This window comes from Alosa pseudoharengus, unplaced genomic scaffold, assembly GCF_046254945.1.
Source record: "Alosa pseudoharengus isolate Yale_2024_CS ecotype anadromous, Long Island Sound unplaced genomic scaffold, YU_APseudo_1.1 YU_APseudo_1.1_scf_20, whole genome shotgun sequence".
Classification (NCBI taxonomy): Eukaryota; Metazoa; Chordata; class Actinopteri; order Clupeiformes; family Clupeidae; genus Alosa; species Alosa pseudoharengus.
In genome coordinates this window covers 12,086,622-12,102,375 of record NW_027468664.1, presented here as the reverse complement: position 1 = coordinate 12,102,375, position 15,754 = coordinate 12,086,622, and the positions used below count along the sequence as shown (strand labels likewise).

At 42.9% G+C, this 15,754-nt stretch overlaps 1 protein-coding gene across 1 annotated transcript in view; it reads left to right on the top strand.

Moving 5' to 3' along the window:
* The window catches only part of lrmp (lymphoid-restricted membrane protein), a 33,875-nt gene extending 18,296 nt beyond the window's left edge, over nucleotides 1-15,579 (top strand). Inside the window, exons 25-40 of the mRNA XM_076297524.1 lie at nucleotides 1,500-1,543; nucleotides 1,739-1,818; nucleotides 1,923-2,128; nucleotides 3,185-3,266; nucleotides 3,386-3,440; nucleotides 3,622-3,664; nucleotides 4,044-4,184; nucleotides 5,172-5,306; nucleotides 5,483-5,633; nucleotides 7,633-7,679; nucleotides 8,020-8,073; nucleotides 11,582-11,640; nucleotides 12,053-12,163; nucleotides 12,611-12,736; nucleotides 13,688-13,723; nucleotides 14,218-15,579. Of these exons, the coding sequence (XP_076153639.1) occupies nucleotides 1,500-1,543; nucleotides 1,739-1,818; nucleotides 1,923-2,128; nucleotides 3,185-3,266; nucleotides 3,386-3,440; nucleotides 3,622-3,664; nucleotides 4,044-4,184; nucleotides 5,172-5,306; nucleotides 5,483-5,633; nucleotides 7,633-7,679; nucleotides 8,020-8,073; nucleotides 11,582-11,640; nucleotides 12,053-12,163; nucleotides 12,611-12,736; nucleotides 13,688-13,723; nucleotides 14,218-14,554 (1,707 nt within the window). The 3' untranslated portion in view covers nucleotides 14,555-15,579. The remainder of the gene's footprint in view (nucleotides 1-1,499; nucleotides 1,544-1,738; nucleotides 1,819-1,922; nucleotides 2,129-3,184; nucleotides 3,267-3,385; nucleotides 3,441-3,621; nucleotides 3,665-4,043; nucleotides 4,185-5,171; nucleotides 5,307-5,482; nucleotides 5,634-7,632; nucleotides 7,680-8,019; nucleotides 8,074-11,581; nucleotides 11,641-12,052; nucleotides 12,164-12,610; nucleotides 12,737-13,687; nucleotides 13,724-14,217) is intronic.
* The last annotated feature ends 175 nt before the right edge of the window (nucleotides 15,580-15,754 follow it).

Sequence of the window (15,754 nt, the reverse complement as noted above, 5' to 3'; positions counted from 1 at the left end):
TCTTATTGACTGTCTAGTTGATGTAGTTTTAAAGGGGCCGGGATTGCTTGAGACATGAGGTATGCTGGACTGCATGTGTGTGTGTGTGTGTGTTTGTGCGCGCACGCACGCACACGTGCAATTTTGTGTGCGTGTGTGTGTTTGTTTGTGTGTGTGTGTGATGAGAAACTTTTCCAAGTCCTTGCATCTGTGTAAAACCTACTATTTGTGTGTGCAGATCCCTGCCTTCGTTTTTTATGTCTGTTGTTTCATTGATGACTTTTTAATGCTTTCAATCGTCCACTGCATCTCTCTGCTGTCACCCATCTCTAGTGCGCGTGTGTGTGTGTGTGTGTGTGTGTGTGTGTGTGTGTGTGTGTGTTTCTGCCTGGATCATTATGTTGTATTGAGGATATCCCTATTTCGTTTTTAGTTAGTCTCTGAGATGCAATAGGTTTAACCCTAATGACATGATGAGGGGAAATGGCTGTCTCGCTCTCGGTTGTTGCACTCTGTTTCGTACATATCTTTGTGTGTCCCATTTTCACACAAATAAGAGAGACACACAGCAAAAAACAGGAAGACCATAAAGAGCATAACATACTTTGCTCCTCTTGTCTTAAAATTAATTGTGTAGTCCATCCTGTAGCTCAACAGCAGCCTCTTAGAAACACTACTGTGGCGTCAGGATCATGCATAGCCATGCCTACCTTGGGTCCTGGGCTCTGTGTGTGTGTGTGTGTATCAGTCTCTGTGTATGCGTGGGGATATGTGTTTGTTGGTGTGTGGGCTGGAGGTGTGTGTGTGTGTGTGTGTGTGTGTGTGTGTGTGTGTATCAGTCTCTGTGTATGGGTGAGGATATGTGATGAATATTGTGATCTTTTCTAGGTACCCTGCCATCCCTGTCAGATTGGTTTGTGTGTGTTATGAAAATGGTCTACTGACCAAATGAAAGGAGAATTTAAAGAGGACAAACATTACCCTCAACACAGAATTGATTTTAAACAAAGATCTTTTTAGAGATGTCTTCTTCATCTAGCTCTAAACATTGTTTATATGTCATAAAAGACTCATCAATCTTTTGTACACAACAAAAAATTCTAGATTATGCTTGCAAACCTCTCTCTCCCTCTTGCTCTCTCGCGCGCTCTCACACGCACACACATACGCACACGCACACGCACACACACACACACACTTGTGCACATTCTCTATTCTATCCCTTTCAGCCACAGGGCTCTTGATAGCCCAGATGTTATGTAATGAATTAGCATTTTTTTGCCTGCGTTAGTTAAAAGGACTTGCTCACTGTTTCAGTTCAGTTCACATGAAATGCCAGGAGACAGGTTTGTGTGTGTGTGTGTGTGTGGCTGCCCAAGAGAATTTCAGGTAGGGTACACAACGTGGGCGTGGGCATATGTAAATCTGATGTAAAAAAAAATCTTTGTTTCTCGTGTGTGTGGTAGTGGCAAAAGCTTGGCTTGTTGGCTTGTAGTTCACTTTGTCTTTGTCTCCTGCAGAAGCTGCCTCACCAGCCTCCAGACTCCACTGGTGCACTGGAGAGGTAAGCCACCATCTCTGCCTGCTGCCTGCAAGAACCCGCCACCTTTTCAATTCATTTGAATGTTTTCTTGGTGTGATTGTAGCTCCTAGACAAGTAGACTTTACAATGCAAAATTACACAGAAAGCCTAAGTGTGTGTGCAAGTGTTGGCAAAGCCTAAGTGTGTGTGTGTGTGTGTGTGTGTGTGTGTTTGCAGTCACAGGACCAGCCTGCTCCCTGTAGCAGAGGAGGAGGAGACTGCAGTAGATTCTGCCACAGAAACTGTCACCATGGCAGGTGAGTTTAAGGAAAGCACATCGGCCATGATTATTGGCTTTCTCCCATATATGCCCCGCCCCTTTCCTGCTCACCTTTGCTCATCTGTCCCTTCCCTCCCATAGGCACTAAGACAGAATTCTCAGACATCACCACGGCAACCAGCGGTGTAAACAACACCCCTGCTGACTCCTCTGACAAGGCTAAGGATGACTCCCAGGTCACCAGCGACCCTGGCGCTCCAGACGGTAGCAAACCGGATGCAACTGCAGGACAGTCTCCTCCAGGGGGCGACAGAGACTCCCCACTTAACAAGCAAAAGATGGCCCTGGTGAGTAGCACTGCACTACTTAGGCCAGGAGGGGGCAGGCTTTTGGTGACCATCAGTCAGTTAGCATCTGCTCTGTTGGTGCCAAGAGCTTGGTTTCCCACGTGCTGGTTTCAGTCATTGTGGTTGCTGTGGTACTCTGTTTTCAGGCATTCGCTCCTTAGGCAGTTACGACAGTCATTTCTGCACTTCCTGGGCTGAACTAGCCCACATCTGTAATACTGCAGCTCTAGTCACTGAGTCATCAGCCTCATCATTGCATGACGCATGTGATATACTCGTAAACTGAATGTACATATATTAAGGATTGCGGTTTGTAGGTGAATCATAAAGACTAAACGTCTTTCATACTAGACTAGACTTTTTGTTGAAAAAAATGGATGATGTTTCTAAAATCATTGAGTAATCGTGTTAAATCATTGTGATCTTAATATTGATGAAAATAATCGTGATTATGATTTTTTTGCCATAATCGAGCAACTCTAGTTGCTAGAAATCATCATATCATTTGATCGATGGATGATTAAAATGGTATTGCTTAAACCATTGCTAATATGTCAGAGGAGGGTTGAAAATATTTCTATAAAGGTATAGAGACATTCTGAAATTTGTCTGTAGTTTATTAGCATTCACTGTTAATGTGGTTTTGCTCTAATTTCTCAGGACACACACTCTGTAAACTCTGAGTGTGCTGTGCGACTCCTGCCACATGGAGGTGGTGATTTTATAGATATGCTGAGCTTCCTCTATGACTCTTTTAAGTGCCATTAAAAAAATGTGGTCGGTCTGGCCTTCCCGGTGGATAAGTGTGTTTTTTTTTGTTTGTTTTTTTTTAACTGTGCTGTGGGACAGCTCTATTAGTGACTCGTGGCGGAAGGGTGAGAGAGAGAGAGAGAGAGAGAGAGAGAGAAAGAGAGTAGGTGTGTTAACAGGTGGGAAGGAGTCATTCGCTAACTGTGGAGACAGAGCTGTGAATCCATTAAGTGTTGAACAAGTCTGAAGAAGACAATGAACAAGTCAGAGCAGGGCAATGATGCAGATTCTGTTGTCCTGCTTCAGGAGAAGGAACAGAGTACAGAGGCCCCCGAGGGACAAAAAGTGCAGGAAGACAGTGAGGTGTCTGCTGCAACGGAGAAGGAAGGTAGGACTGCTCACTTGAGATATCTCTCTCTCTCACTCTCACTCTCACTCTCACTCTCACTCTCACTCTTCTGTATGTTTCTGTTGTCCCCCTCTCTCACCCTTCCTCTCTTTTTCCAGGTGAGACCTCAGTTGTGTCTGAAGATGCCAGTGATCGTGAGGACAGGAGAAACAGGTAGGCACATGGCAGACTGGCAGCCCTTGCATTATTTTCCCAGTGATGCATTACACACACATCACAGTTATTATCTACAGATGATTAGATTTTACTTGGTAGGAATGTCACTCCATGATGTAAAACCTGAAGCTGAACATGAATGTGTGTGTGTGTTTGTTTGTTTGTGTGTTAGCTGGAGCCTGTCCGCCAGTGAAAAGGAAATTGAGGTGAGTCATGGTGTTGTATTTCTCCACCAGAGCGTTCTTCCATTGGGTTCACGATAGGTGCACAAACGGCATACTCGGCTCACCAAATCTGATCATTACAAAGGAGATACTTTTAAGACTTCACACGAGCAGAAAATAAAAGGTTCAAAAGTTGCCTTGGGCCACTTTAGGTTAGCTATGTTTATGGACACAGCAGAGCAGCAGAGTGTTTCCTGGTCCTGATTTGAATGTAACCTTTTCTCTTCTAACTTGGTCACACTTCTTCTTCTGCCTGACAACATGTCTAAAGAAAAATCCTCATGCATCTATGTGAATATATATGCATATGTGTGTCTGTGTGTGTGTGTGTGTGTGTGTGTCACCTGTAAATATCCTGCTTCCTCCATCCTGTCAGGCGGAGTTCCACCGCCTGTCTCTGGGCTTCAAGTGTGACATGTTCACGCTGGACAAGAGGCTGCGGCTAGAAGAGCGCTCCCGCGACCTGGCCGAGGACAACGTCCGACGCGAGGTGTCCAGCTGCCAGGGATTACTGCAGGTGAGGGGGAGGGACTGAGAGGGGTGGAAGAGGTGTGTGTGTGTGTGTGTGAGAGCCAGGTCGTGTCGCATGTCGTTTGTTGTGGTCATTGTAAGAATCTTTCATATCGCAATATGGGCCGGTGATTGTTTTGCATAGCTCTGTGCACAATTGACTTGGGAGGCAGTGCTAAATGAAGAAAGGGAGTAGAGTAAAAGATGGAGACAAACCTACTGCAAGTAGGAGAGGCAGACAGAAAAATATAGAGGTGGATAGGGGGAGGTGAGAGCAAGATTGCTATGCTTATGAACAATTATAATGATTGTATAGTTGATGTTTTGAGTATGCACTTATACAAATAGAGCAACTGAATTCAAATCATCTGGGGGAGAGAGAGGCAGGTAATATCCAACTGTTGACCAACACTGGAGGAGAAAAGTGGACAGATTGAAGTTCAGGAGACCTGAGATAAAAGGAGGGACTTGTCCAAATTGTCCTATTTAATGTGTTAGAGATACGGGGGTGTCTAGTCCAAAATGTCCTACCTAATGTGTCCCATGGAAGTGGGAGTTGCTGTAACAGACTGCATGCCTTGATTATTATTTTTTATTTTTTATTTTTTTATTTTGTAAATCTATAATGGTACTACTCACTATTTCCTTGGTGTGATATGAAGGTGTGTGTGTGTGCTCAAGTGGACTGTATATTGTTCTCTGGAGCAGAGAACAATATACAGTCCACTTGAGCACACACACATTGTTCTAATGTGTCTATGTCTAGGCCCTGTTCTTTTTCTGTAGATGATGTTGATACAACAAAGTATGTGTGTGTGGACGTGTGTGTCTTGAAGTGAAGTAATGTGTTTATTGATCTTGTCAACACTGAGCCATCAATCTCCTTTTGAAAGGATGACCTTGGGGTGTGTGTGTGTGTGTGTGTGTGTGTGTGTGTGTGTGTGTGTGTGTGTGTGTGTGTGTGTGCTAACTGTTGTGCTGTTCTCTTCCCCAGGCCCTGATCCCTCTCTGTGAGGATGACGGTCAGTCCATGGAGATCATCCATCGGCTGCAGAAGAACCTGGAGATCCTCATCCAGTCCATGGTCAGGGTTTCCAGCCGCTCAGAGATGCTGGGCGCCATCCACCAGGTCTGGGTCACTGTGTGTGTGTGTGTGTGTGTGTAAGTGTGTAAGAGAGTAAGAAAGACATAGATACTGTGTAAAGACCTGTAAGAGACACATACTGTGTGTGTGTGAGACAGAGAGGTGTTGGTGTGTGCCTGCCAGTCTACCCTAAAGAGGCCCATTGCTGTGCCCCCCTGCAGGAGAGCCGTATTGGTAAGGCCGTGGAGGTGATGATCCAGCACGTGGAGAACCTGCGGCGCACCTACACCAAGGAGCACGCCGAGCTGCTGGAGCTCCGAGAGTCCGTCACACACAGCGAGCGCTCCTTCGGCTCCCACGCCATGGACAGAGGTAACCAGGAACCTCACCTCTGTCCCCGCCTCCTGATCAAACCGTATATTTGTCCAGCTGGGCTCTTCAGATGACATGACATTCTCATGTCATGGCGCTATGTAGAATAGATCAAACTAAATTGAATTGAAGTGACTTGGGACAAAAGCATCTGCTATATAACTAAACATAAACATGACATTCAGAGGTAGCTCCATCCCTGCATCCTTACAAGACAACAACACACAGAACAGTGTGAGTCACTTTGGATGAAAGTAACTGCTATGTGACTAAATATAAATGTAGTAATCATGGTCTACAACTCCAGCACAGCTAGTAAAGCATGGTGCTAACACCACCAGGGTCATGCGATCGATCCAGGGACCACACTGATATTCATGTACAGCAGGGGTGGGCAACTAATTTCCCCAAGGGGCCACATGACAAACTGGGACTGTTGAGGAGGGCCGGACCCAAAATACCAAACTCAAGTCTGAACTCAATTCTATTCAATTCTATTCTGTTCTTGTATAACATTAAGTAAATCATATGGTTTTGTTTACTAGTTGTAAGAACTGACGAAAATATGAGGGAGACAAAGGAAAAACAGCAATATTTAATCTATGTCCAGTATTTAATCCTCATTCTCCAAAATGATTTTTTGACATTGACATTTTTTTCAGTTTTCAAAGACTGATATAAAAAAAGTACTACAATATCTATATAATTAGGCTAGGTCATGAAACCGATAGGCCTGTGCCACCATTTCATCAACACTTAGCAATATTTCATCATTAAATCATTACCATCATTAAATTAACTCTATGCAGAATTAGACTACGAAAATGTGGAGCAGACAATAGTAGGCTGTCATTAGTTAATCAACATGTACAAAGAAAACTTTTTTAAAAATGTAGGCTATTTTTTTGCTTTAACTTTATGCACATAACTGTGATTGGTCAACTCGCTCTGTGTGTTGAGCCGGCTGCTTCAAGCAACCTGTGGGTAGTAGCATCATACTAGTTCGCTAACATAAGCTTTGCAAATAAACTCAGACATATTTTGGTTACAATTACGGGGTTATCCTATTGTAAACTGTCTATCTGCCAGTAACGTTTTGAAATGAACACTTCATATCGCCAACGAGCAGCAGTAGGAGTTCCAGTCGTTCTAACAACTTTGCGGTGGTGAGCGACGCAGACATAAGAGACACAAAACTTTGAAAGGTTTACGCCGACGTAAAGGCAACTGCATTGTGTCGACGCAGAAGCATAAATTCTGTTCACCAGCACATCAGTGAGGGTGTTTACATCGTATGCATCCACGCACAAATGTATGGGCGTACAAATAGCAGTCGCTTTCAAAATAAAAACAACGATATTGATTTGCATGCTTTATCTCTATGCTAGGCTCTTGACTATTGTTCTTTCACGGACCTTACGCGGGCCGGTCAGGGAAAGCCCACGGGCCGGATGTGGCCCGCGGGCCGTATGTTGCCCATGTATGATGTACAGTATATCCACCCTGGTTGCTTTGGATAATGGCCGCTGCCAAATTGCCATGAAGTTATAGTGGCTGGGTAATTTAAACTGGTATTTTTAGCCTTTGTGTGGGATCAACAGTTCCACCCCTGGTTTGCCCAATCATGTGGACTGCCTTGGAAATAATAACCACATCCATATAACTGCTCATCAGCTGTAGTGAACATGACCATTGGACTGTGGATTAAAGCTGTGTGTGAATGATCATCTTTAAAATATATTTTCGTTATTTAGAGATAATAACATATAAAACCATTAACTGTGATCTGTAGTTGTGATGAACATTAAGTCTGTTGCCTCTGTCTCAACGTTTTTAAGTTGGCAAAACTCACACTTAAGCTACAAATAAAAAATCTGTATTCTGGATGTGTAATGTTTGGACATGAACAACTATGCCACTAGGATCCTAACTACTATAATGCTGTTGCATCATATGAAATATTTATACTGCAAGTTGTTGTTGTCCATCTTGTTTTCAGCTGATGACTTTAGGAATAAGAAGCAGTCTGGTTCACAGTACTATAAGGTAAGTTCCATGAACTGTAGGTGAAGATAATAACAAGGTTCCAGATTCATTTCTTTACTGTTTACTCTAAGCCATTGCAGACTATTATTCCTGCTGGGATTCATTTCAGATTAAACCTACACCATAAGTGTGTGTTTCTCTAGTCCCGGCTTATAAAAACACTAGTATGGACTTTGTTTAAATAGCCTTAAATGGAATTGGCCCATCCAGTGACTTAGTGCCAATTCTAATCAGTTGGTGGTAATTTGACACCAACCATACACAGTGTGTGTGTGTGATTGATGGAGAGCTGTATGTTTAGCTGTTATGAAACTCTCTCCATATCTTACCCACCATGCAGCAGTCCTCCTCACGACGGGTCAGCATCGCAGTGATCCCACGCAGCGGAGACCTGGTGAGACTAACCCTCAGTACAGAATCGTGCTACACACACACAGTTACTGGACGTCCATTCATCACACACGTACACTTACCCATCTCTTCTTATTGACCCCTATGCACACACCCATGCTCCACGCAGTAACAGATTCACTTATACCTCACTTCCTGTGCCCTTTCAGTAGTCTGTAATAAAATGATTATGGGTAAACGATGAATGAGGTGTGTCAACCCAGCAAAAAATAGAAATAGCAAATTATATTTTTTCTTGATTTGACCATGTGCACAAACAGGTCACCTATATTATTATACATTTTGTTTTTAGTTTTTTGTTTGATATAACATTTTTAATGTTGATTATAGAAACAAATGACGCAAAAAAGTGCAACAATGGATTATTTGAAAATAATATATGGAAGGAACATTCTTAGTAATATTCACTATATAAGTTTAGCAAAACTTCAAAGACCATAAAAAGACAGTTATTCTCTTTTTAATTTTCAAGGCCTTTCATTACTTTTGGGACGCTTGGTCTTTTGTATGTTTCCACAAAATAAGTCTTAACATGTTTTTTGTTCATAAAGGAATTTATATACATTTTGTATGAACCAATTATGATTCCTTCTGGATCATTCACCTAGCGGTTTTATGTCAATATTACCGTTGTACTGTATGACGCTTCTCTGTTGCACTAAATGACACTATCCTGAAAACAGACATTTTAAGGCATTAATAGTCGTTGTCTTAATATTATCATTATCCTTTAGCTTCTTAATCTTATTATGACTAATAATAATATTGGGAGCAGTAGCTGTATGTAAAAAGGCTACACTACGGTACTATAACAGTATGTTTAGACATGCTATGGTAGCACTATGCTATGGTGTGCTAAGACCACACTTCAGCATTAATAATAGAATGCAGATATTTTGAAAAATGTGTGTGGGAAAAAGTGTGAAGGAAAAGACATACAATCTTCATTAAGTTACGTACCATGATATTATTTTGTGTTTTTCATGAAACATGAAAATGAAATCATTCAAAACATTCAAAACACTTTCCCATAAAAATAAGTATTAAAGGAACCATATGTAAGATTGTGGCCAAAACTGGTACTGCAATCACTTTCAAATTACTGTAGAGTGGTGTATCCCCTCCCCCCTGACTCAAGGTTGCCAACCCCGATGCCGAAACACTACTGACTTTGTGATTAGTAGATAGGTGGAGGGTGGCGCATCAGGCCAAAACACTACATGACATGACAAAACACACCATCAACATAGGTTGAGGGCTGCAACTTCACTTTTTAAATGACAATATCCTGGCCGGACTACTGTTGTCAGTGATATAAGTATTTGAAATGAACATGACCTCTTAATGTCTAGTGACATATCAGGGCCATTTTATGATTAATTGAAATACATTTCTTACATATGGTTCCTTTAATATGCATAATTCTATTTGAAAATATTGAAAATCACTAGCTAAATCAATTGTAGCCATGAGGAAAAACTGTTAAGACACTTCAGAGTAGAGTTTTAGTTAGCAACAGAACAGGTAGGTTCATGTGACCTTCCTTCAATAGATAATTGCATCTATGGAGAAAAATACAAAAAAAAAACCTTTTGATATTCATTATCGCTACAGATAATAAAAAGGTTGGACATATCTAAACATACCATTGTTTCAAAGCCATATGTATGCTTATTCATAATTGCCTGTTTATAATCTTCTTTGTTTACAAAATAATGACATTAATACATTTTTTGTGTTAACAAAAATATCAAAATATAAATATGCTGTAGCATTTATATACTGTATTTTAAAGTACTACTGTTAAGTGTCGCTGTCTTCAGGTCCAGTCTTTAAGGTTCAGGTGCTGGGCTTGTGCAAAATTTGTGAATTGAATTGAAACTGGCTCTTAAATTCCAATTCAATTCTTGAATTTCACTTGCATTTCAATTGAGGTAGCAAACAGGAAGCAGAATTGCAATTAGAATTTTGCACAACCTAGCTGTAAAGCTCCTGTTTGTGTAATGCATTTTCAGATTCAGAGAGATTCAGAAAACTTTATTAATCCCATCAGTGGGCAATTAAGTTTGCAGTCCCGGTCTCCATCAATCTACAATAAATAAATAGTATAAATAAATAAAAAAAGTTATGTAATATAAAATATAGAAATACAAGACCTAAAGAAAAGAAAAGAAATAAGAAGATAAGACATATACATCTTAACACACACATACAGTCAGGCACCCTGTCCTGTCAGTGATGAACAGCGCTCAGTAAATCAAAATTTTCAGTAGTGTACTCTATCCCTTCAACCTTATTTAATAATCTAATGGATGTAGGGATGAAGGATCCAGAATACCTTTTTGTTTTTGTCCTGACAGAATAATAGCGCCTCCCAGAGGGCATTAATGAAAATTCACCACCTAAAACATGATCAGGCTGACTGATGATACTTTTAGCCTTTTGGACTGCCTGTTTGTTAAACAGAGCACTCAGACTATTTAGCTGTGTTCCAATAATCTTTGATGAAGTGCTGAGACTGTTCTTGTCTTTGACTGATAGGCTATTGAACCAACATAAAAAAGAAAAAGTTAAAAGACTCTCAATAAAAGACTGATAAAAGTTACGTAAAATGGTTTTAGAGACACTGAAGGAGTTAAGCTTCCTCAGCAGATGAATTCTCTGTTGTCCCTTTTTGACAATTGTCTCAGTGTTTACATGAAACTTGAGCTCACTGTCAAATATTGTACCTAAGTACTTGTAAGAATCAACAATTTCCACATCCCTCCCCCCCATGTATGACACTTGCTATTTGTTCTGCCTTTGTCCTCCTAAAATCAATTATGAGCTCCTTTGTTTTGGCTACATTTAAATCTAAAAAATGATTGTCGCACCACTTCACAAATGATGTCAACGCTAGCCCATGACTGGAATGTGGACCTTGGAATAAAGATAGCAGTGCAGTGTCATCTGAAAACTTGACTAGGTAGCTTCCTTGTTGGAAAGACCTGCAGCTATCTGTGTACAAAATAAATAACAAGGGAGAAAGTACACATCCTTGCGGCGAGCCAGTATTTTAGGTAATAGGTTGGGACAACTGACCATTTACGAAGACTCTCTGTGTTCTATCTGTTAAAAAATGTAAAAGTAGCAGCAATAGTTGATTCGGTACCTGAAAATCATTTGCTAGTCTCTCGATCAGGATATGTGGCTGCATTTTGTTGAAAGCAGAAGAAAAATCTGCAAATAAAAGCCTAACATGGGACCCAGGCTTCTCCAAGTGTTTATATACTGTATCTAAAATAAAAAGTTTTGCGTCATCAACACTTCTACCAGTTTTGATAAGCAAACTGTAATGGATCCAGTTTTCCAGTGACCAAGGACATAATTTCAACTTTAAGGATTATGAATTATATGTATGAACTATTCTATGTGGCATTACCTTACATTGACTTGCCCTAATCTGCTGAATTAGTCAATCTTCACCTGTCCCTGTAACCTTCTACTTACAGTCCAAATCCCCAGACTCTGGAGACATGGAAACTGACAGACTATCCAGGAGACCCCCCTGGTATGTATCAAACTTAATACACATGCAACCCTCTCATCTGCAGTCCACATGCAATTATATGCATGCTGAGGTCAACTACATGTAATCATTATGCACCTTTAGGTCAGCTGCATGCAATTACATGCACTTTTGAGGTAATTTGTGTGCCATCCAATGCACTTTGAGGTTATGTAAAGTGTACAAAATGACCTGTGAGGCCCGATCCATTTGTTTTGCATTTTCTATTGCCTGGATTGAGACAAATTGCATTTGCATGGCCGAGCCCCTAGCCGTGTCCATAATGCAAAGTCGGGGGGGGGGGGGGGGGGGGGGGGGGGGGAGAAACAGGAGTACAGGAGCCTGTGAGGCTCAAAATTGCATAATGATGTGATGTGATGTGATCTGATGTGATGTGACCTGACGTGGTTTGCAGGAAAGGAGGCAGCGGTCAGCGCCCGCCACTGAAGCGCTTCGTTAGTTCTGGGGCATGGCCCGACAGTGAAGGTTCTAGAAACTGTCTGGACGACTACCCGCATGTGAATCGGTAAGGTGTGGCCAGCCCTGTATCAACACGAGCCATCAAACAACTGCTTCTATTCTAAAGAAGGGAGGTGGCATAACCTGGCAGCCTCACTTTTGGGAACCAGTGTGTTTCCTCTTCGAGGTGACCGTAACCAGTGATGCACTAAATTTGATCAGACAAGTAGATATCACTGCATGCCTTTCAGGTTGTCCATCTTGTATTTCGGCAGGTGACTCAACATTCAATTTAACCACCATGCTTTGCAATTGGGTGGAGGGGTGAAAAAATACAACGGTGTATCACTGGTTACTTTATACATAAAGCAGAGCTGCCATTTTGCCATTTATCAAACTGGTCTGTGATCAGTTGTAGCTGACACATGCCATACAGCCCTGATTGGAGGTGGCGCAGGTGGGTGCGCTGAGGCATGTCTGGGGTCAGTGACGTGTGGCTATTTGTGACTGACAGGTTTGGCTACGACACAGACTCTCACTCAGAGGAGGAGCGGCGAGAGGAACCGGTGGTGGAGAGGAGGAAGTCCAGCCTCACGGAGCTGGGCAACAAGCTCACCTCCCTCATTATGCCCCTCAAGATGTTAGTGAGAACACACTCGACGCCGATCCAACTCGCCTCGCTCTCGTGCTTGCTGAGATGCTTCGTGTGTGTGTGTGTGTGTGTGTGTGTGTGTGTGTGTGGGGGAGAGGTGAAAGAAAGGTTGAAGTCCAGCCTTGTGGAGTTGAAATGCTTTCATGCTGCTGAAATGCTATGAGTGGGTGTGTTATAAGCGTGTGTGCACTACAATATGTGCATATGGGTGTGAGAAAATTGCTCATCACTTACAAGATAGGGTTTAGTGGGGGGAGACTGGGAGAATATGAGTGAATATTAATAGGGAAATAGGTAACTGCTCCAAAGGTGGTTGTGTGTGTGAGAGTGAGTGAGTGAGTGGAAAGAAAACGCAAACTGCTTCTTTCACAATCGGTGGCGTTCGTCGCTTGCCACTGTCTGCAGCTCCTTTGACATGCACAGGGGACACCTCCCTTCACAAGCCCCCTGCAGTGCAGAGAGCAGTGCTGCTGGTGTCAGATCTTCATAATAACATCTACATGATCTCCGGGTTTCCATCACTTTCTGGACATGTCGACCATTACTGTTGATTCTCCAATTTGCCCCGAAGCCTTGCTTTTTGCCGTCGTTCTGAACATCTCGTTCTGAGCCGCATTTTCAGGGCCATTTAAATGTGCACTAGACCTTTGGAAATATGTGGACAACTGTGCTACACATCAGTAACCTTCATTAGTTGTTTACAAAACTTGCAGTAACCCACTATGCACTGTAAAACCCTTTCTTTTACGGTACACATTGGTTTCCAAACTAAAGGTCTTCTGGAATATAACATTTTTAAATTGGGTAAAAAAATAAATCTTATTATATGAGGTGGGTTGAACATGCTACTTAGGTTCTGAGTGCACCTTTAAATGATATCAGTAAACGATGGCTCATAAACACTTCCTTAACATTAATCCTCTACTTTTTCTTCCAAAGGTTTAACGGTGCAGAACGTCCGCAGTCATCTTGTGTGTATGTACTTCCGTCGAACTTCTCAGCTAATCTTCCCCATAACCTCCTGCCTACAAACGCTGCTGTGTCCAGTGCAGCTATTCTTCTTTGTACAACATGGCCTATCTTCCTTCTTCCCATCCATCATGATTAGACCTCTGGAGATGGCTCTCCTCTCGTCTCATCTTTGAGCTTTTGCTTCTGAAGTGATGAACGCCTCCATCAACCAGATCTGTCGCTATTTTGGGTTTAGTCCTATCTTAATAGTCAAGTCGTTGTCTTGCCGCTTGCTTCTGAACTGCCGAGCTGTCATATGTACTCCACATCCAACTCCTCAAATATATTGACTGAATTCTCTCCTAACTCTTATTTGCGTCCTCTTCTTTTTGCCCTTTTCTCTCCCTTTATCCTCTTCACTCACATCCCTTCCTCTCTCACTCCATCTCTTGCTCTCACTCCCTTCTTTCCTTGCTTTTCCCTTCTGTCTCTCTCTCTCGCTCTCTCGTATCCTCCAGCCAAAGCCAGACTCCCAGCCCCACCCCTCCCAAGGAGCAACCAGGGTCCACACCGTCCACAGACGAGCCCCTCCACTCCGCCACCGGCAGCAGGGCCTCGCCCCCCTCCTTCTCTCTCCCCAACTTGTCGGCGTGGCGTCCGGGACTGCCCCGTAGCCTGTGGGTGTGGGCGGCCATGCTGTTGGTGCTCGCCGGCCTCCTGGCCATCCTGGCCAGCCTGGTGCTGCAGCCGGCGGCGGACGCAGCCCCCGTGGGCACCGGGGACTCCTGGATGACCATCCAGCAGCTGCTGTGGCCCTACACCAGCCTCCGGCACAACGGACAGCCCCCCGTCTGACCGCCCAGCGGAGAGCGGAAGCCACGGGACAGTCGGGACAAGGCACCAAAGGGGGGTGGAGGGGGGACCAGACAGTGACCCCCCTCCCCTGCCCTTCACCACCTCCACCACCACCCTACAACCTCCACCCTTGTACTTCACGCTACCTGTGCTGCAATCACTTGTTTGTGTTTGTTTAATTACTTTTTTAGTTCACCTGCGTGTGTGTATGTGTGGAGCAGCAGTATTGTAATCTGCAGCACCTGACTCAGCTGTCCTTATGCCGTTCTGCTCTCGATTGCTCTGGTCTGGTCAGCTCCGCTCAGCTCAAACTTGATGGCTGCGCTCCTCTCACACAAGGATGGCAGTGCTGCCACAGAAACTGACATGCAATATGGACACATGACTCTGCGGGCTCCCCCGTTGCCATATCAACTTGAGAACACAATTTGGCATCGCGGTTGCATTGCGACTGGGTGCTTAAACGATCGTGATACACTAAATTCACGTCCTAGACACTGCCCAATTGAATCATGGATGTTTTTGTTTTTATTTTTGTTTTTGTTTCCTTTGGATAGGAGCTTTGGCTGCCTGGTTTTGAAATACTCACTTTATTTTTCTTTCATAGATTTATTTCTAAATCCAAGATGGCACTTGGGCTTGACAAAGAAGCTGCCTTTTAAGCACATTTTTTCCCCACCACTTATTTCTAAATCAGTGACTTACATATTTTAATAGCAGCTACATGAAGTCATGGAATCATGAACTGGTTATTTCTTTAAGCTGCCAATTCCAAGGGGAACATAATTTATTCTTTTAGTTCTATGTTATTAGATGAAGAGTGAGGGGGATTTAAAACCTCACTCTTTTTCTCTTTATTATATCTATTTTTTGTTACTGTTTGTTACAAGCACACAATGGTTTTTATTTGTCTCATGTTCTTGCTGTGTTCATCACTGTTTTGACTTCATACACTTTTGTATGTCCAAAGAGGGGGAGACAAAGGCTTTGCACAATAAAGTAACTCAATGTACTGAGGAGAATGATTCAGTGTCTGGTATCTGTTTTGGCAGGAGTTCAACACACACACACACACTCACTCACTCACCCACACTCTCTCTCTCTCAATCGTTCACTCATTCACACATGAGGGTGCATATGAGGCCTTGAGCATGTAGCTACATGTATGGTGTTTGCATAAGTGTGTGTGTGCACTGACAA